The sequence below is a fragment of the Pinus tabuliformis genome, chromosome 7 (genome assembly GCF_031772625.1).
Source record: "Pinus tabuliformis cultivar Carrire ecotype Pingquan chromosome 7, CPIR1, whole genome shotgun sequence".
Taxonomy (NCBI): Eukaryota; Viridiplantae; Streptophyta; class Pinopsida; order Pinales; family Pinaceae; genus Pinus; species Pinus tabuliformis.
Genome location: NC_142293.1, coordinates 1,478,889,539 through 1,478,910,544, shown reverse-complemented (window position 1 = coordinate 1,478,910,544; position 21,006 = coordinate 1,478,889,539). Strand labels below are relative to the sequence as shown.

At 35.6% G+C, this 21,006-nt stretch overlaps 1 protein-coding gene and 1 pseudogene across 1 annotated transcript; both read left to right on the top strand.

Moving 5' to 3' along the window:
* Positions 1-8,337: 8,337 nt before the first annotated feature.
* LOC149253412 (short-chain dehydrogenase reductase 2a-like) lies at positions 8,338-9,624 on the top strand. The gene is made up of 2 exons (XM_089456830.1): positions 8,338-8,492; positions 8,601-9,624. The coding sequence occupies exons 1-2, from the start codon at positions 8,422-8,424 to the stop codon at positions 9,406-9,408; spliced, it is 879 nt and encodes a 292-aa protein (XP_089312956.1). The 5' UTR covers positions 8,338-8,421; the 3' UTR covers positions 9,409-9,624.
* A 5,323-nt stretch (positions 9,625-14,947) lies between these two features.
* LOC149253411 (short-chain dehydrogenase reductase 2a pseudogene) lies at positions 14,948-16,118 on the top strand (annotated as a pseudogene).
* Positions 16,119-21,006: the final 4,888 nt, after the last annotated feature.

Here is a 21,006-nt window from a genome sequence, read left to right as displayed (position 1 = left end):
ACTACCAGACCTACAACAACCATTTGAGATTAAGACAAATGCCTCTAACTATTCTATTGGGGCAGTCCTTACTCAACAGGGGCATCCAGTGGCATATCATAGTGAGACACTTTCAAACACAATCTAAAATTATCCCACTTATGACAAAGATATGTATTCCATTGTGCAGGCCTGTCAACAATGAAAGCATTAAATTTTTGGGAAGGAAACGATCATCCACACAGACCATCGACCCTTGCAGTTCATACAGATGAAAGGGAAGTTGGAGAAGGATCGCCACTAGAATTGGTCCACATACTTGCAACAGTTCCATTTGAATGTAAAGTACAAGAAGGGCAACACCAATAATGTTGCAGACTGCCTCAGCCGACCACTGATCATGGCATTAACAACCGTGTTGTCCTCTTGTGGGCACGAGACTTCTGATTGGCCACTTCTCTATAAAAGTGACCCACAATTCAGCCACGCATACCAGATGCTCTTAGAGGGTCAACAAGTTCCAGATTTTCACCTCCAGGATGCATTGTTATGCCACCTGGGACACCTTTGTGTTCCTTAAAGCAAGTGTGCCAAGATGATTTTGGAAGTGCACTACAGTCGGGTCGTTGGGAATTTCAAGGTCGAGAAAATAGTGGCAGTACTACATAAGTATTTCTATTGGCCGAATATTCGAAAGGATGTCGGGAAGTACATCAAATCCAGCACTACCTGTGCCATTGCCAAACCAACCATCAAGAAGCAATGCCTCTATACTATGTTGCCTACCCCTAGTCGGCCTTGGGAATCCATCTCTATGGATTACATGTCGGGCCTTCCTTCTACTAAGAATGGAAATGACTATGTTTTTGTGGTTGTCGATAGATTCTCGAAGACGACCATTATGACAGCCTGTAAGAAGAATATAACATTAGAAGCCACTACTAAACTCTTATTTGAACGAGTGTGGGTACACTTTGGGATCCCACAGTCTATCATCTCAGATCAGGAAAGTAGGTTCCTTAGTACATTTTGGTTTAGTCTCTGGTCAATGCTGGACACCAAGCTCACTAATTCCATAGCTTTTCATTCCCAATATAATGGCCAAACAAAGGTTGTCAACAGGATGATCGTACACCTTCTGCGCATGTACGGCTCAAAGCATCCACACACATGGGATGAGAGCCTCCCCTATGTCTAGCACAACTATAACTGGGCTCTCCATAACTTGACCGGCCATATCCCTTTTTGGGTGGGCTTGGGATTCTAGCCATTATGTCCCATTGATGTGGCCATACCATTTGCAGCTGCTCAGGAAGATTTGACTCATGCCTAGTCTGAAGCCGACAAGGAAAACAACTTCATTGAGCACATCCAAAACATCTGCCAATAGGTCCATGACATTCTGGAAAAATCAAATTCCAAGTACAAGTAGCGACATGATCACCATCGGGTGCCACACAAGTTTCAGGTGGGCGACTAAGTCTGGTTGCATTTGCAGAAGGAACACCTTACCAGAGCCTATTAGAAACTTAGACCACTCTGATATGGTTCTTAGACCATTACCAAGGTTGTGGGAGATAATGCATTTGAGCTCAGAATTCCCCCATTCCTTGGCTTGCACCTAGTGTTCAATTTGGACTACCTTCGACCATACTTCCCACCATTGTTGGACACATCATACATTATACAATAACTCACACCTACAGAGTAAAATCGATACTTCATGGAGCCACAACTGATCGGATCATGGAAATTCAGATCAAGAACACCCAAAGGAAAAGGATCCAACTATATCGAGTTGTCAAAGCAAGCCAACTCCTTCACGAGGGCAAGTAGCTCACCAGGGATCAAGTTCAACAGACATTTCTTCATCTCATGGAGGAACTCAATGCAATGGGGACCATTGCTTCCTAAGGGGGGAGGAATGATCCAGGTGGATATTGGTGGCCACCCACCTATTCCACTTGGATCCCCACCATTGTTTCTTTTAGTTTTTCAATTTCCTTATTTGTAGCACAATTTACTATTTTTGGCAATTTTTCGGGTCTTGAACTTCTGGAGCTGTTTTGAGGCCCTAAACGACATTTTTTGGGGAAAACGGGGGCCAACAGGGTTCATTGTCTAATTTTGGCTACTCAAAAGTTGCATTTCTTAGATAGATATTTTTAACGAGGTATTGTGCGCATCAACCGAAGATCGTATGTCAAAGTTACGACTCTGGAAAGTTGATGTACCAATTTACCCAAACGGGGCCCATAGTTTGGCACTTCATCTCCTAAGGTTAGGTGCTTTCATGTTTAGGGTTTTCCATTGTTTCTCAATAATAAATAGGCCTTTGAGCCTCATTGTAACATAGTTAAAAGGCATGTATCTGCCACATCACTTCTCAGAGATAAGCTACCATCGCCTAAGCTAGTCTTACTTCCATTCTATTTGTAAGCATACTTCAGTATTTGATATTAATGAAATGAAGTGTTATTTCTGCTGCATCTCTATATTTATGGTTATATCTATTATTTTTTGCATTCCTATTTAAATTTGGATCACACAAACCTATTCCAGTTGGACCCCAAACACTATTTCTTTTTAGCTTCCTTAATTTTAGCATAACTTTCTATTTCTGGTAGTTTTTTGGGTCCTGAACTTATGGAGCCTTTTTGAAGCCATAAACGATGTTTTTTGGAAACTACACCAAGTCCATATCCATAAGGTAAGGGATTACTAGTAAAGAATGTTTTCCTCGAATATATCTTTCTAACGAAGAATCATGCATGCCAAACGAAGATCATATGCCCAAATTACGACCTCGAGAAGTTTTCGTGCCAACTAATCCCAACAGGACCCACAAAATTTTGGCGCTTCATCTCCTACACGTAGGTTTTTGGATGTTTAGGGATTTCCATTGTTTCTAAATAATAAAAAGGCTTCCGGACCTCATTGTAACACAGTTCAGAAGACATGTAGTCATCACATCTCTTCTCATAGATAAGTTACCATCGCTTGAGCTAGTTTGTTTTCTTATGTACGTAAATAGTTTTCAATAGTTGTTATTTAATTAATTGAACTTTTGTTCTATTGTATCTCTATGTTTGGGTTTGAATCTATATTTCATTTCATGGATTTATAAATATGGATCATTTAAACCAAATATGTTGACTATCTTTGCTCTTTCTATATATTAGCTATGACGAAAGAAATCCACTAGGATTGGCCTCTTGGGAAAACATGGAAATTCCAAAAGCACTAGTAGGATGGTTCCTAAAATGAATTTCCATGTTCTAAAAAATCCTAGCTGCCAAAAATATGCGGAAATTAATATAGTGAAATATTCTATGTTCTCATATCGTAAAGTTTGAGTACACCCCCCATGATTCTATAGGGGATTAGAATATAGAGCTTCAAAAAAATCACAAAATATTTCCATCATCTTGGAAGCCATCCTTGATGCCTATCTCATTATCAACAAATGGCTAATTTGGTGCATTAGGGATGGAACTCAAGTTAAAATTTCGAAGTATCCATGGATTGGGTGTTAAAACAAGGAATATTTTTGCAAAAATATTCAAATTTCTAATGATTTGTATAGTCTCTATATAATTTTGGTGGTTTTTAAGATAAAATGGTTTTATACTATAAAATTTAGTTGAATCATTTTTGCAAAAAAAGTGTAATTTGGTGAATGCTTTTCTTAAAAAAAGCATAGAAAATTAGCCCATTTATGAATACTAGCCTCTAAAATTTTCCCTACATAACTCATTCAAGGGCTAAATAGAGAAAAGTTTTATTTCATTAATCACATCATGAGACAAGATTTCCTCATATGTCAAACCCATTGGATTTCTAGTAGATAAATTGAGCTTGGAAGGGATTTCACACCCCTCTAGTAATCCTATATCAAAGCCTACAAAAATCCTTTGTTTCCCCATGAATCAAGCATATCAATTGATATTTTCTTCAAACCCTTCTGGGGGATATGTTCAAAAGATAAGATATACTACTCTTTCCCAAGAAAATCGGATAGTTCTTTCTCATTGGTGTGGAAAAAATATGTAAGCTTAAATTCTCTACCAAGTCCAATTATTTATGTGGCTTTTAGTACCTAACAAAGCACCAACCTGGGAAATTCTTCAAAAATGGTCTTTCTTTTGTCCTATACAATGTAGTATTTGTTGCATGGATTGTGAAACAAATTATCACCTATTTCTAGACTTTTCTTTCTCTAAAATGTATTATATAAAATTCAATGGTCAATGGTATCCTCTTTTATCTAGGAAGGTAGCTCCATAGAAGATTCTCTTAAAATCTTGTTAAATATGCATCACCCCAAAAAATTACAATATTATTCCTCTCTCTATGGTATAGGGTATATCCATGTTTTGAAACCAAGCAACTTATGAAGACTAGTCTACATCTAGGCAACATCAATTGTACAAATCCTTGTTATCCTAGACTGTCTACCTCCTCCACTTCCTAAACCAATCTCCAACTCTCGACCTAAAAGAAATATTCTTCATGATTTTCTTTGGGATTTATTTGATGGGAAAAATTGAAGTGATCCATCCACGGGTGGGGCTAGGGAGATTCTATGTATTTTAGGATTCCACACAATTTTTTTTTAATTTTTCCTAGGTGGTTGCACCAAAAATTATGTTTAACTATTGGCACTTAAAATACTCCTTCACTTGGTGAGGGAAAGGGACATCTTTTGGATTCACAGATAGGGGGATTCATGTTTGGTTATAAATTATATCACTATTGTTTATTATCTCATATATACACCCTTTTTCCTCTATATTAGAACATTAAATTATGCTATGAACATTTCACTCATATCACATTCGATGATGTTATGAAGAAGAGTAAAAAAACAACAAACTCCCTCTCCAAAGTGGGACTAGAGATGGATTGCAATAATTAGAATAGCAATGAAGAGATCCAAGGTGGCCTATTAAAATAATATCATGAATCATGGCTTCAACTAAATTAAAGCTTTTATATGTTTTTCATATTTTAAGAAGCATCATACATGGCTAAGGCTCTTCCTCTCTCTATTGTATGGGCTACTTTAATCTTCCAAAACCAATAAATTTTTGAAGATCAGACTCCATTTACACAACTATCAATTAAACAAATCCTTGATATCTTAGAACTTTTACCTTCTCTATTTTTTAAATCAATATCCGAATCCCAACCTACAGGAAATATTACTCATGATTCTCCTTTGGATTTCTTTGATGGGGTTGCTCAAGGGGACCCAACCATGGGTGGGGCCAGAGGGATTCTATATATTTTAGGATTCCACTCAACTTATTTTGAATTTGCAATGGGTAGTGTCACTAACAATTATTTTAAATCGATGGCACTTAAAATTCTCCTTCATTTGGCTTGGGAAATGGACATCTCTCGAATTCACATAGGAAATTCATAATTGGTTATAGATTATGTTATTAGTTTTTATTCTCTCTTAACTACACCCTTCTTCCTCTACATTAGAACATTAAATTATTCTATGAACATTTGACTCAAATCATATTTGATCATGTTTCAAGGAGAGTAACTAAGAAGGAAACCCACTCTCTAAAGTTGGTGTAATGATGGATTTCAATAGTTAGAAAACCAAGGAGAGGACCAAGGTGGCCTATTAAAATATTATCATGAATCATCCTTCAATTAACATAAATATTTTATATTTTTTTGATATTTCATTAAGCATCATATGTGACTAAGGCTCTTCCTCTCTCTATGGTATGGGGTATTTGGATTGGGAAAAACCAAGAATTTTTTGAAGAGCAACATCCATCTCCACAATTATTTGCCACACAAATCCCTGTTATCTTGGAGATTTTACATTCTCTAGTTCCTAAACCCGTATCCACTCTCAACCTACAAGAAATATTCTTCTGATTCTCCTTTGGCATTTTTTAATGGTTCAGCTCAAGGTGATTCATCCATTGGTGGGTCCAAGGGGATTTTATATGTTTTCAGATTCCATTGAATTAATTTTGATGTTTTCCTAGGTAGTGCCACCAACAAGTATGTGGAACTAATGGAACTTAGAATTCTCCTTCATTTGGCTAGGGAAAGGGACATCTCTTATTTTTACATATTTGAGGATTCATAATTGGTTAATAATTAGATTATTGGTGTTTATTCTCTCATAAATACAACCTTTTGTGTCTATATTAATCCAATAAATTATGCTATGAACATTTCACTAATGTCTCATTTGATCATGTTTTCAAGCACAATAACTAAGAAGAAAACTCCCTCTCTAAAGATTAATTGTCATTGGATTACAATACTTAGAAAATGAAGGAATTGGACCAAGTTCGACTATCAAAATATTATTATGAATTATGGCTTCAATGAACATAAAGGTTTTAGATGGTTTTCATATCTGATTAAGCATCATATACTATTTAAAAAAAATAAAATTCTAAATTGAACTCCACTCTAGTAAATATTTCTGATATTTACATAATTGAACAAATGATGATGTTATTTGGAGACCTTTTAGGCCTCGACTATCAAAATATTATTATGAATTATGGCTTCAATTAACATAAAGGTTTTAGATGGTTTTCATATCTGATTAAGCATCATATACTATTTAAAAAAAATAAAATTCTAAATTGAACTCCACTCTAGTAAATATTTCTGATATTTACATAATTGAACAAATGATGATGTTATTTGGAGACCTTTTAGGCCTCAAAGATTTATTTTTGGTCTCTACTCTTTAAGGGATGCTTTCTTTATTATCGTTTTGAGAAATATTTTGATAGGTCTAGCCAAGCGGAATGCTCAAAGGCACATACACATCTAATTTTCTTGTTAGAAATGAAATTACTAGATTTTTTCTATGGGAGAAAAAGAATGTAATAGGATCTGTTGCACCCTTCTAAGATAGATAATAAAAAACTATAAGAGCAAATAAAAACAAGTTTCGTTTAAAATATTATAAGTCTTACTTTTAAACGGATTAGAAATCCATGATGTCCTGGACAACATCCAAACCATTTTTATAAGTGAACTTGAAGTTTTTCTTTAGAATACATAGAGCTTAGGGCTAAGTGGGTTGGCAAAGGAAAATCTAAGTATATTGAATGCTACCAATCAAAAGGTTTAAAAATTGAAGGGCATGTTCTCATCCCTTACATCCACAAGCTCTTTAATTTTGAAATAAAATAGGGCTTCTCTAGACCATGAACTCAAAGAAAACGTCTAATTTTAGGATCATTATTATTATCCATTTTTTCTTAAGCTTTATGGAATTGTTATAGAAACAAGACTAGCATACAAACAAAAAGCGAGGGTAAAATGATAAAGATGAGGATGGATTTAGCAACTATCATTAAACTAAGGTCTACCTCATGAGGAGTGTCACAATAATAAAAAAATTCTCCTATGGTACTTTTTTGACTATAGAAAATCATTTGATACAAGGTTTAATGCTAAAATTTTGAATAGATTAGGGGAGTTGAAAGTCCCTTACAAGTTAAGAGTTGTCATGTTAAGATTGTAAATTGTACAAGAACTTTATATCATGTTTAGGAACACTAATCAAAAGAAATGAATTCTAATGTAATAATTAGAAAAGGGTGTTCCCTAAACCTACTTTTTTTGGCATATAGATCATCAAGTTAAAGTGTTGCTTGGAAGAAGTAAATTGTACTAGCATAACTTTAACTCATATCTCATCTTTCTTTTTTATGTTGATGATATTGTTTTTATAGTGAAGATTCCTTGTGATCTAAATATGGCACTAAAAATTTTAATGACTTTGCCAATATCATCATCATCTTTCTTCTTTATGTTGATAATAACCTGACAAACAATAACATGCCTTCAAGTTTCATGTTTGAAAGTCACTCGAATGTCTACCGAGTCAAGCTCGTGCATGGATATTTCACTCACTCTCACACCAATTATTACTCGAATATGCATGGATTCAACTTCGTGCATAGATATATTTGTCACTCCTGCCCTCCGGATCAGGGAAACTTCAGATTTACCTCAATTGTTCTTATTGGCTTGTACTTAGATATTCTCCGACCAAGGTATAAACTTCAGTTTACTTCTTATGTTCTTATTGACCGGTAGCTAGATATCGCCTTGCCCTAAGTCCACTTGTCCCGCCGGCCACATTCCACGAATCCGTCGGTCTTCATTGTCAAACACGCGAGAACATATTTACGACTTTCACGATAATATTATATGCTCAAATTAGTTTGATTGCATTGACTGAAATATTAAAACAAATTGGAATAGAGCTATGTTTTGAAAACTTGGTACGCAATGGAATGAAACATGATCTATGAGGCTATAAACAAGGCTCGCCAGGTTCTCCATAGGCATCTATCCATTTCCTTAGCATCTATAGGAGACCAGGGATTAATTCCATCTTTTCCAATTTCTATTTTTCTCCCCAGTTTCTAAACCATGGAGTCCAACGGACAGCTTAATGCAGGCACTGGTTGTGTTAGTAATTTGAGCAACCTTGGAGATCGACGGTAAGCATAATACGGGAACAATTCAGGCTAACCTTCTAGCATTTTTCTTTACTTTCAATTTGGTAACATTAATTTTCTGAAACTATGTGAATTGAATGGTGCATGCAGATTGGAGGGGAAGGTTGCAATAGTAACGGGCGGGGCAGCGGGCATAGGAGAAGCCATTGTTCGGCTGTTCGCAAAGCACGGAGCGAAAGTCATAATCGCAGACGTTGCAGAGAAAGGTGGCAGAAAGCTTGAGGAATCCCTTTCTCCCGCTGTGGCAACTTACGTGCACTGCGATGTGAGCAAAGAAGAAGATGTGAGCGCGGCAGTGGATGTGGCCATGGAAAAGTTTGGCCAACTGGACATTATGTATAACAACGCTGGAACTAACGACAGCTTTTTGGTGAAGAGTGTGGCAGAGTATGATATGGCGCAATTCGATCGAGTGATGAACGTAAACGTGAAAGGAGTGATGCACGGCATTAAGCACGCCGCCCGCGTGATGATCCCACGGAAGAAGGGGTGCATCATCTCTACGACCAGCGTGGCGGGTATTCTTGGAGGAGCTGCTCCTTACTCCTACACAGCATCCAAGCATGCAATCCTTGGATTGGCTAAAAATGGCGCAGCTGAGCTTGGGAAATACGGGATCAGAGTGAACACTGTGTCCCCTTATGGCGTGGCCACGGCTCTTGCAGTCCAGTACTTCAAACAAGGGGACGCCTCCTCAATTTCTGAAAAGGATAAGGCTGCCATGGAGGGCTTCTGCGACAGTATTGCAAATTTACAAGGACACACTCTTAAAGCAGAGGATATTGCGGAGGCGGGTCTGTACCTGGCCGGCGATGAGTCTAAATATGTCAGTGGGCATAACCTGGTCGTTTATGGCGGATTCACGGTTGTGAATCACTCGTGGGGTCTCTACCGATAATTAGATATATATGTGCTACTTTTCTCAATGCAATAACAGAGTAGAGAACTCTAGTCTATAATAATGTCAGCATTTGATTTTCTATTTTATATGCCGATCTCTGTATGCCATTTTCCTCTATGAGTTTGCTGTATGCCATATGTGGGCACCCTTCAAAGAGCTGAGCATAGCCATACTCTGGAATAGTTTGTCTGCGTAGTGACGTGTGGTGGTCTCTCTGTTGCGATGAACTTGCAAAGTCAAAAGGTTCACAGGTTGAGAGCAGCCTTCGGCTCTTTTTTGAATGCTTTTCCCTCTTCCTGGTTTTATAAGTTATTTTGGAGTCTTTGAGATGTTCAATTAAATAATGTTTCGGATAATTAATTTTTTGGGGCAAAAATCCATATTCAACTTTGGGAAATACTTAAACAAAGGTTAAAATATTGACATAGTTGTTATTGGTTGTTATTTATTGCTGGCTCATCACTAATTGGTATTTTATAAGAAGATAAAGTTTCCCTCCTGCTAAATGTCTAATATCTTCTGGTCAAACATAATCAATTTTAAAACATATTTCACACCCAATTCCATCAGAAGTAGCAATTTTATAATATACTCAATTCAATTAGAAACAGCAATTTTACCGCATACATCAATCTCAATTCAATTAGAAGCAGCAATTTTACGGCATACATCAAACCTAGTGCATATTTGTTATATAATTATAATGTTAATATATTCTTACAGTTTTAATATTTTAAGATTTTTTAACTATGCATTTTAGTTAATTTTGCGGGAATTTTTTAAAATTATAAATTTAATATATATTTTATAAAATATAAATATCTCAAATATTTTTCTAAATATTTTTAATTTAAAAATATATTTAAATAACAAAAATTGTAATCTTTCTCAAAATTATTTTGTCAGAATTTCTTAAAATTATAAATTTAAAATATATATTTTATAAAATATAAATATCTCAAATGTTTTTAATTCATTAATATATTTAAAAACATAATTAAATAACAAAAATTATAATTATTTTTAAAATTATATAATTAAAAGGAAAAGTCTAAAACAATTAAAGTCTATTTTTAAAAATCCACACGTTATTTATTTATTTTATTTTATTTTATTTATGGCTTTGATGTACATGTTTCTCTTCTAATTTAATATCATTTTTGTAAGTAAATAATTATGCCATAATGCATTGTTCGGGGAAGAATTCCCTTCCCATGCCATTGTGTGACTTTTTGGGTTGTGGATCCTATGTGTTAGACAATTAGAAGATTTTTTGCCACTAGATCATCATAGGCGGTGGAGAATGTTGTGGTGGAAGGTTGTTAAAGATCACCCCATTGATAACTGAAATCGAAAGGCTTGATACATGTCTAATGCCTTCTGCATGTGATCACAACAATTATGGAAAATACATTATGCCCATCGTCTTTGTCTTTAGCCCATTTTCCTCTTCCCCCAAGGGCACCAAGTTTTGGAGTGCAAACCAAAACAAGCCAGCGAGAGAAAAGGCTAGGCTCACGTGCCCTCGTAAACCGAGAATTTTGGTCGCAACACAACACCTCCTCTGCGTCTCATCTTTTGCACATTAGGTTGGAAGAGGTAGCCTCCAGCTTAGTGATGCGAGTACATCATTCTTTAGGCGATGGTGTGTCTCTAATGTCGCTCTTATTAGCTTGTACGAAAAAGGCCTATGACATTACCCCTTCCCACAATCCCCCGCCAAACTCTAACAAGGTTGAGTAATGGCCGAGGAAGACTATGTTATGCTTTTTATCATGGCTCTCTACAATCTTTTCCTTGTAATCTGGTACACTATTATGGACATAACACATTTTTTAGCCACAATTGTCTGGATTAAGAACATCAAGATGCCAATTAATGATTATCCAAGCTTAGAATCGATCCATAAACAAATCGAACACACGACCATCAATCTAGAAGATTTCAAGATTGTCAAGACGACTGTAAACGGAGTAAGTATGGAACCTTGTTCTCTTTTCCAGACTATACTTTTGTCTTTCGGCCATCTGGAGCCTTGTAAACCTTAAATGTAGGCGATCCTTATAAATTTTGGACTGTTTAGTCATAAAGTTGAATTCTGATGATATTGAAGAAACACATACGGTAAACCATGACCTGTCGGAGGAAAGACTAACATTAGAAGAAATTTCAGCCTAAAAGTGGTCTCCTAAGGAAAAATCAAGAAATTAATAAAAAATGTCATATAGGCAATTTTTTAATATTTCTTCACTTTTATTTATATTCCACTATATTTATTAGCATGATATTTAATAAAAAAAATTAATATATTATTTCTAATTTTTTGAAATCCCATGAAGCTTTTATATATATATATATCTATATATATATATTTAACATAATTTGTTAACCAAATAGTTTAAAATTTCTATATAAAATCCTAAATGAAAGAGAATTTTTTTTTTAAATTTCTATATAAAACCCTAAATATAAGGGACTTTATTATGTTACAAAATACAAAAACAAAAAATTAATCATTAATAAAAAGACAAATAATATTAAATGTTTTTTCAGGGAATTTAAATTTACACACAATTTTACAATACAACTTCTTTCAATATTTTGTGGGGAAAATATTTGACATGCATAAAATCTTCCTTGCTAATCTTTTCCAAAACCCTTATTTTTATTAAAAAATTCTTAAAAATTATATCATATTAAAAAATTAAATTAATTATTAATATTATTTATTTAAAAAATTAATTATTATTTAATCATAAAAATGGATTGTGTTATAATTTACAATCAAATTGATTGTGTTATAATTTATAATTTATAATTTGTAATTTATAATTAAACCTTCACCTGTATTTCTTTGGTTGGGAATTTTTTTACACCAAACTTTGTAAAATTTCTCGCACGTTTTATCAAATTATCTTCTAAGGTAATGGAGTGGAAAAATTTTCATCAAATTATCTCCACAAAAATTTATGCACCGACAAAATTTCCCATGGAAGAGGAAGCACATTTTATCTGATTATCTTCCCAGATAATGGGACGACAAAAAAATTCATCAGATTATCTCTCTCAAAAAATTCTCCAGTGACAAAATCTCTCGTGGGAGACGGAGTTATGCTAATAGTGGCAAAATTTCATCCATGGGGTTTTGTAAAACATTTTTGGACAAATTAAAATAAGGGGTTTGTGAAATTTATCCTGGGACACTGATTATAGTTGCAAAATTTTATCCATATTTCATAAGGGTTTGCAAAATCTCTCCAGCGATGCTAAAATTTCATTAGGGGTTTGCAAAATTTCTCTCGAGAGACTGATTATCTCCAAATAATTATCCCGGAAAAATTTCATCAATATTTCATGGGGGCTTGCAAAATTTTCTCCGGGATACATATTATATGCGCAATTGAGAGAAACGTGCGGTCATTTTTTGATAAATAATGGAGCAAAATTTTTCCCAAATCTTTTTATTCATTGGTCAATTGGGAGAGCATTTTTTCCACTTTGGACGCTTTTTCTACTCCTACTTCTCGGTCAACTATATCTACTCTTCGAGTATTTTGGAGAGGAATACACTATTAATGTCAGTCAGTTGCATCTACTCCTGAAGGATTCTCACGAGGAATACACTATTAATGTAAAGCGGGCAGGGAATCCAAAAAGGAATTCATAAAATATATTTTTCATATTGAGGGGTGTTTTGCAGGTATGGTGATTCATCTTTCCCTTTCAAATGATATTTGCATTTTCCAAACTATACTGATCCCAAATTCGATTGAGGGGTGTTTTGCAGATATGGTGATTCATCTTTCCCTTTCAAATGATATTTGCATTTTCCTAACTATACTGATCCCAAATTCACTACAGGTTTTCTTATATCTAGATGTTCCTGTAATTAACCCAATCTCGCAATTCAATGTCATTATCTATGCATTTTCAATCAATAGCTCCAACTTGAACATGTACTAGGTAGCGTTGTTATATACTTCTCTGAGTGGTATCGATATATGTGGGAAAAGGTTGCCTAATTTCATAATTATAAGAGTAGTTTGCATTTACTACAGATAGAATTTTGACCCCAAAATTTGTTAGGCAGTTGACCGCTTCTCCTTATTCTTTCTGTGTAGCAAAGAATAAAGAACAATTGAATAGTCCTATTGACTGATAAGTAATGGATTGTTAGACCTTATAGTTGAAGTTAGAGGTTACTCTAATTAGCTTATACTTATAAATATAAGTATAATCAAAGTAGTACTCTACTCATTATGGAAAAAAATGATCGTTATGAACTAGTATCGAACATTCATATTACATTGCTATAATGATAGAGCTTTACTTACCTTCTTTTTTTCCTGTTTCTCTAAACACTAGTAATGATGACAATTCCTTACATGACATTGGTTGATTGGGATGTGGTTGAAGCCCATATTATTGTTGCTTTATGAATTGAGATTCATTGTTATTTATTCCTTATATTTATTTATTTTTGAGAAGTTTTGGGTTGTCCTTCGAGTCACGATATGATTCTCCTCCAACTTGCTAATATTTTTCTACATTCAATAATATTATTGATAAGAAAATTACCAACAAGCCTATCAATATTAAGTATCCTAATACTTCATATTCCAACCCTATGTACAGCAACCACTAAAAAACAGGATGTTCCATTGTCATTGGCATCACAATTATGTGGTACAAACTACTAAAACGATGCAATTTTACTCGCAATTTGTCCCTTATTTTCTTTCTTACACATAGTCATTATTTTTACATTAAAATTCAATGTGTTATTTTTACAAGCATAGTAGGGGGAACATTTGCAAAATGAACATGATCTAGAAGGTATGTTGCATAGATATTTCACACACTCTCACACTAATTATTGTCTATCAAGGCATACACTTGAATCCAATTTTTTTTTATATCTAGGATAATCTGTAACTAGTGAGAGTTATACCCAGGATCAAATCTAACTGGTTGCCACTATAAATCTAGGCTACGTGCAACATGAAACTTATGCCTCAACCAGACCCGAGATGTCTGCTATGAAGTCGCCTACTCTTCTAGCCAAGACACAACAGGCCATATACTCAATAAAATTTGAACCCAATTATTACTCGAATATGGATGTATATCGATTCAAGCTCGTGCCTAGATATTTCTGAGAGTCCTTCCCTTCGAATCAGGGAAACTTCAGTTTATTTCTTATGTTCTTATCTGACCGGTAGCTAGATATGGTCAGTTTATTTCTTATGTTCTTATTTGACCGGTAGCTAGATATGGTCTTGCCCTCAGTCCGCTTATCCCATCGGCCACATTTCACGAATCCGTCAGGCTTCATTGTCAAACACGCGAGAACATATGTACGACTTTAACGATAATATTATATTCTCAAATTAGTATGCAAAGGAATGAAACATGATCTACGAAGCTATAAAAAGCCAGCTTCTCCATAGGCATCTATCCATCTCCTTAGCATCTATAGAAGAGCAGGGACTAATTCTATCTTTCCCAATTTCTGTTTCTCTCCCCATTCAAAACTATGGAGTCTAACGGACAGCTTAATGCAGGCACTGGTTGTGTTAGTAATTTGAGCGACCTTGGAGATCGACGGTAAGCATAATACGGGAACAATTCACTCTAACCTTCTACCTTTTTCTTCTTTCAATTTGGTAACATTAATTTTCTGAAACTATGTATTTGTTGAATTGAATGGTGCATGCAGATTGGAGGGGAAGGTTGCAATAGTAACGGGCCGGGCATAGGAGAAGCCATTGTTCGGCTGTTCGCAAAGCACGGAGCGAAAGTCATAATCGCAGATGTTGCAGAGAAAAGTGGTAGAAAGCTTGAGGAATCCCTTTCTCCCGCTGTGGCAACTTACGTGCACTGCGATGTGAGCAAAGAAGAAGATGTGAGCGCGGCAGTGGATGTGGCCATGGATAAGTATGGCCAACTGGACATTATGTATAACAACGCTGGAACTAACGACAGCTTTTTGGTGAAGAGCGTGGCAGAGTATGATATGGAGCAATTCGATCGAGTGATGAATGTAAACGTGAAAGGAGTGATGCACGGCATTAAGCACGCCGCCCGCGTGATGATCCCGCGGAAGAAGGGGTGCATCATCTCTACAACCAGCGTGGCGGGTATTCTTGGAGGAGCTGCTCCTTACTCCTACACAGCATCCAAGCATGCAATCCTTGGATTGACTAAAAATGGCGCAGCTGAGCTTGGCAAATACGGGATCAGAGTGAACACTGTGTCCCCTTATGGCGTGGCCACGGCTCTTGCAGTCCAGTACTTCAAACAAGGGGACGCCTCCTCAATTTCTGAAAAGGATAAGGCTGCCATGGAGGGCTTCTGCGACAGTATTGCAAATTTACAAGGACACACTCTTAAAGCAGAGGATATTGCGGAGGCGGGTCTGTACCTGGCCGGCGATGAGTCTAAATATGTTAGTGGGCATAACCTGGTCGTTGATGGCGGATTCACGGTTGTGAATCACTCGTGGGGTCTCTACCGATAATTAGATATATATGTGCTACTTTTCTCAATGCAATAACAGAGTAGAGAACTCTAGTCTATAATAATGTCAGCATTTGATTTTCTATTTTATATGCCGATCTCTGTATGCCATTTTCCTCTATGAGTTTGCTGTATGCCATATGTGGGCACCGTTTCAAAGAGCTGAGCATAGCCATACTCTGGAATAGTTTGTCTGCGTAGTGACGTGTGGTGGTCTCTCTGTTGCGATGACCTTGCAAAGTCAAAAGGTTCACAGGTTGAGAGCAGCCTTCGGCTCTTTTCTGAATGCGTTTCCCTCTTCCTGGTTTTATAAGTTATTTTGGAGTCTTTGAGACGTTCAATTAAATAATGTTTAGGATCATTAATTTTTTGGGCAAAAATCCATATTCAAGTTTGGGAAATACTTAAACAAAGGTTATAATATTGACATAGTTGTTATGGGTTGTTATTTATTGCTGGCTCATTGTTGTTATTTAAGAAAACTAGTTATTAGTCCCTGCCATCTGGCAATGGCCAGGGACTATAGTAATCCAAAAGCGTTGCTATAGCATTAGTTCCAATCCGTTCAACTCTGTTATACGGTGATTAGACCAAAGTTTTCAACTGCGCTGTGTTTGCTATTGCCGGGATAAACCAAAGTCTTCGAATTTAATCTGGTTTGCCATCTTATTTGGCCTCTTCCCGAGGCGGAAGAGGCTGGAGCATAGCCTATTTTTCTTTAGCCTGTTTATTATTACTGACCGTCAACGGTTTCCATATTAATGTTGACATTAGTTTAGCAGTATGAAATGCTAGCAGAATTACAGAGTTTGGAAGTGTCAAACTGAACTAGAACTAATTTATAAGTGGCTGAAGTTGCCACTTGTTGCCATCGGTTACTGCATGTTGCATGCTTCGGTGTCTGCATGTTGATTCGGTGTCTGCGTGTTCATAATTGTGTTACAGCTCTTATACTATCTCTATCATAGCGGAAAGAAGAAAGAGCGTGTACGGTTAGTCTTATCTGATACGGTCCAGTGACCTGAGGAGTCAGGACGAGAGCGGCGAGTCAGTACTCAATACTGCGTGGAAGAGGATCATACAGTGCGCAAGAAGATCATACATCGTACAGTGAGTTGGTGGTACTTCAGTTGCTCTTAGTATTTACGCTGGCTTCTCTGGCTTCTTTATGCAAGTAGGTCTGGATTCTTTCTGCTGGTAGGTTCTTCCTCGCCCAGAGACGCACAGAGAAGAGAAAAGGATTCAGTGATGATATTACTAAATACAAACAACTATTATGTCTATCATGTATTAGCACCGGAACTCTGGCGGCTAGCACTTCGACCGTGAAAACGAGCGCCAACAGAAGGACAGGAGAAGCAAAGAAGAGTGAAGGTGAAGTGCACCTGATCCTGCCAGCTCCAACACAGCAGGTCCAAGCAATAGGCCGAAGCCCTCTCGTTCGGACCCTCTGCGGATTCCCTCCCAGTTAGCCCAGCAACAGCAGCCGCAACAACAATTGGAAGAGAAAAAGAGAAGAGTATTCACTCCGCTGCCCTACCGGCTTAGCTTCTTGGCATGGTGAGCTTTAAATCAATTCTTGCAAATCATTCGCAGAATAGTGTGGTAGATAGCCAAGAGCTTCCAATAGACAACCTCTGAAGAATGAAAAAACTAAAATTTTGCACATGCCAACAATTAAGAGTAGTTACAGAGTCATGAAAAAGCAATTCAATACGCTATAAAGGACAAAAAGCAATTCAATGCGCTATAAAAGTCAGTCAGTTGAATGTCTTACAATAAAATACCTACAAAACAATAAAGATATATGTTGCAGAAGGAAACCTAGGTATAACACACAATCCCAATCACAATTCCAATCCCCAAAAAGGAAAAAGAAAAAACAACAGAAGGGAACATGCATACATACCAGATATCTTCAGGAATACCGTATCTGATGAGTTCTTCATTTTAGAACTTATCAATGAGCATTACCTGTACTTGCATTACCTGAGCTTTACCTGATCTTTGCTCCATGGCACTGAAAGTTCTTCAGCTGAGACCTGCGAGCAACCTGAACGCAGAGTTGTGGCCCTCAGCCTCCATATTCCATGATAATGACGTTGATTGAACTCTCTAACTGTATTTTTTTTTGTTCATCACGAATTTATTGCAGAGAATATCAACTAATCTGCAAAAATAGGGTTGCATCTCCACAAACAAAGGAGCACCAGAATAAGCTTTGCTCTCGCTCTCCTTAGAGCATAAGCAGATTGGGTTGTTTACAGTGAAGGCGATAATGACAATGCTTACAGATTGGGTTGCTTATAGCGAAGGCCATAATGACAATGGTTACAGCGAAGGCGATAATGGCAATGCGACAGACAACTCGTTAGTCTTGCTGAAGCCGATACCTGGGCATAGCAATGATGGAGTTAAAGCGAATTTGACATGTTACATTAACCATGCATGCAACCAATGATTTATGTGCACGGTGTTATGCTATGGAAAAACATGCGGCCAATGAATTATGTGCACAGGTGTTATGCTTTGGAAGAACATGATAATTTGAGGTCGAGCTTCTTGCGAATCTTTGTGCTAGTATGTTGTAATTATTCTAAGATCTCACATTGAATGTCGGCTATCTTTTTCTTTGACCTTCAAATTGATGAAAAGAATGACCAATAATGTTAACTGTAATTATCAATATTGACTTATTTATGATTTCTTTGTGTAATTTAAATATACATGTACAACAATGAGTCCTATTTGATTTTATGCTTAATGAAGTTTGACGCTGGGTTCTAAGCCAAGTCTCAATCACTAAATAGAGATTATTCCCAAAGATTTTTTTACTTCATTCATTATTTGATTTTATGCTAAATGAAGTTTGAAGCTGGGGTTTTAGCCAAGTCTTAATCACTAAATTAGAGATTATTCCCAAAGATTGCTTTTCCACTCAAATTCAGATAACAAAAAAGATTGCTTTTCAATCGATAACTGGGTGATCACTTCGGGGCTTGGCTTTTTGATCACATTTTCTTCTATTTATACGTCTGCAATGAAAGGCAGGCCCATCATACCCTTATTTGACCATCTTTATTACCGAGCACTCTTTTAGGACTTTAAAGCGTAATTACGTATATAAATAATGACCAACGGATACAGCTATAAAGTCGAGGGGCCGCCATCGAGAGGGAGAGGTGCCGCAACACCAAGGGCAAGGGAAGCAACACGAGTAGTTCAAGATGCAGTGAAAGATGAAGAGCATAAACAGTTGCATAGACAGTTGAAGAACCAGCAGTTTCACTCGAAATGAACACGCACTTGGTTGAATACACCACTGAATACATGCACTTGGCTGAATACAAGCACTTGGATAAGTCGTAAGGTTAAGCAGGTGGAAAGTGAATTGTAAAGGTAAAGGGAGGTAGCTCATTGCATTGACACGCTCCACAAAATAACGACTTCCCACCCTAAAGACCGGTTCGGCACTGGTCTATAGCTGTACCTGACCTCCTAAGAAGATGAATGAATCCAAGCAAGCAGTATAGGTTTCAAACATATATATTGGAATACATGCAAAAAATTGTAGTTTTTTCATTCTTCAGAAGATCTTGGCTATCTACCGCACTATCCTGCGAATGATTTGGAAGAATTGATTGAAAGCTCACCATGCCAAGAATTTAAAGCTCACTAAAGTTGCCCTTATCGCTGCTTATTAGTAGTTTGCAATTCCACATAATTCTTTGACTTAACTGTGCTTTACCAGAGGCATTGACGTAGGATATTGAACTCTTTCAGCTGGCTTAAATCTTTTATTTAACAATAAAGCTTTAGGCAGGGACTAGCTGCCGTGCAGCTTCCCTTGTTTAAAATCACTAATTGGTACTTTATAAGAAGATAAAGTTTCCCTCTGCTAAATGTCTAATATCTTTTGGTCAAACATAATCAATTTTAAAACATATTTCATATAATTTTACCGCATACATCAAACTCAATTCAATTACATAATCAATTTTAAAACATATTTCATATAATTTTACCGCATACATCAAACTCAATTCAATTAGAAGCAGCAATTTTACGGCATACATCAAACCCAGTGCATATTTTTTTATATAATTATAATTTTAATATATTCTTATAGTTTTAATATTTTAAGATTTTTTAATTATGCATTTTAGTTAATTTTGCGGGAATTTGTTAAAATTATAAATTTAATATATATTTTATAAAATATACATATCTCAAATATTTTTAATTTAGAAATATATTTAAATAACAAAAGTTGTAATCTTTCTCAAAATTATTTTGTCAGAATTTCTTAAAATTATAAATTTAAAATATATATTTTATAAAATATAAATATCTCAAATGTTTCTTTAAATGTTTTTAATTCATTAATATATTTAAAAACATAATTAAATAACAAAAATTGTATTTTTTTTCAAAATTATATAATTAAAATTCATTGATATATTCAAAAACTTAATTAAATAACAAGAATGGTAATCTTTCTCAAAATTATATAATTAAAAGGAAAAAGTCTAAAACAATTCTTAAAATATTTTTAATTCATTAATATATTTAAAAACATAATTAAATAACAAAAATTGTAATTTTTTTCAAAATTATATAATTAAAATTCATTGATATATTTAAGAGCTTAATTAAATAACAAAAATGGTAATCTTTCTCAAAAGTATATAATTAAAAGGAAAAAGTCTAAAACAATTAAAGTCTATTTTTAAAAATCCACACATTATTTATTTATTTTATTTTATTTTATTTATGACTTTGATGTACATGTTTCTCTTCTAATTTAATGTCATTTTTGTAAGTAAATAATTATGCCATAATGCGTTGTTCGGGGAAGAATTCCTTCCCATGCCATTATGTGACTTTTTGGGTTGTGGATCCTATGTGTTAGACAATTAGAAGATTTTTTGCCGCTAGATCATCATAGGTGGTGGAGAATGTTGCGGTGGAACGCTGTTACAGATCACCCCGTTGATAAATGAACTCGAAAGGCTTGATACATGTCTGATGCCTTTCGCATGTGATCACAACAATTATGGAAAATACATTATGCCC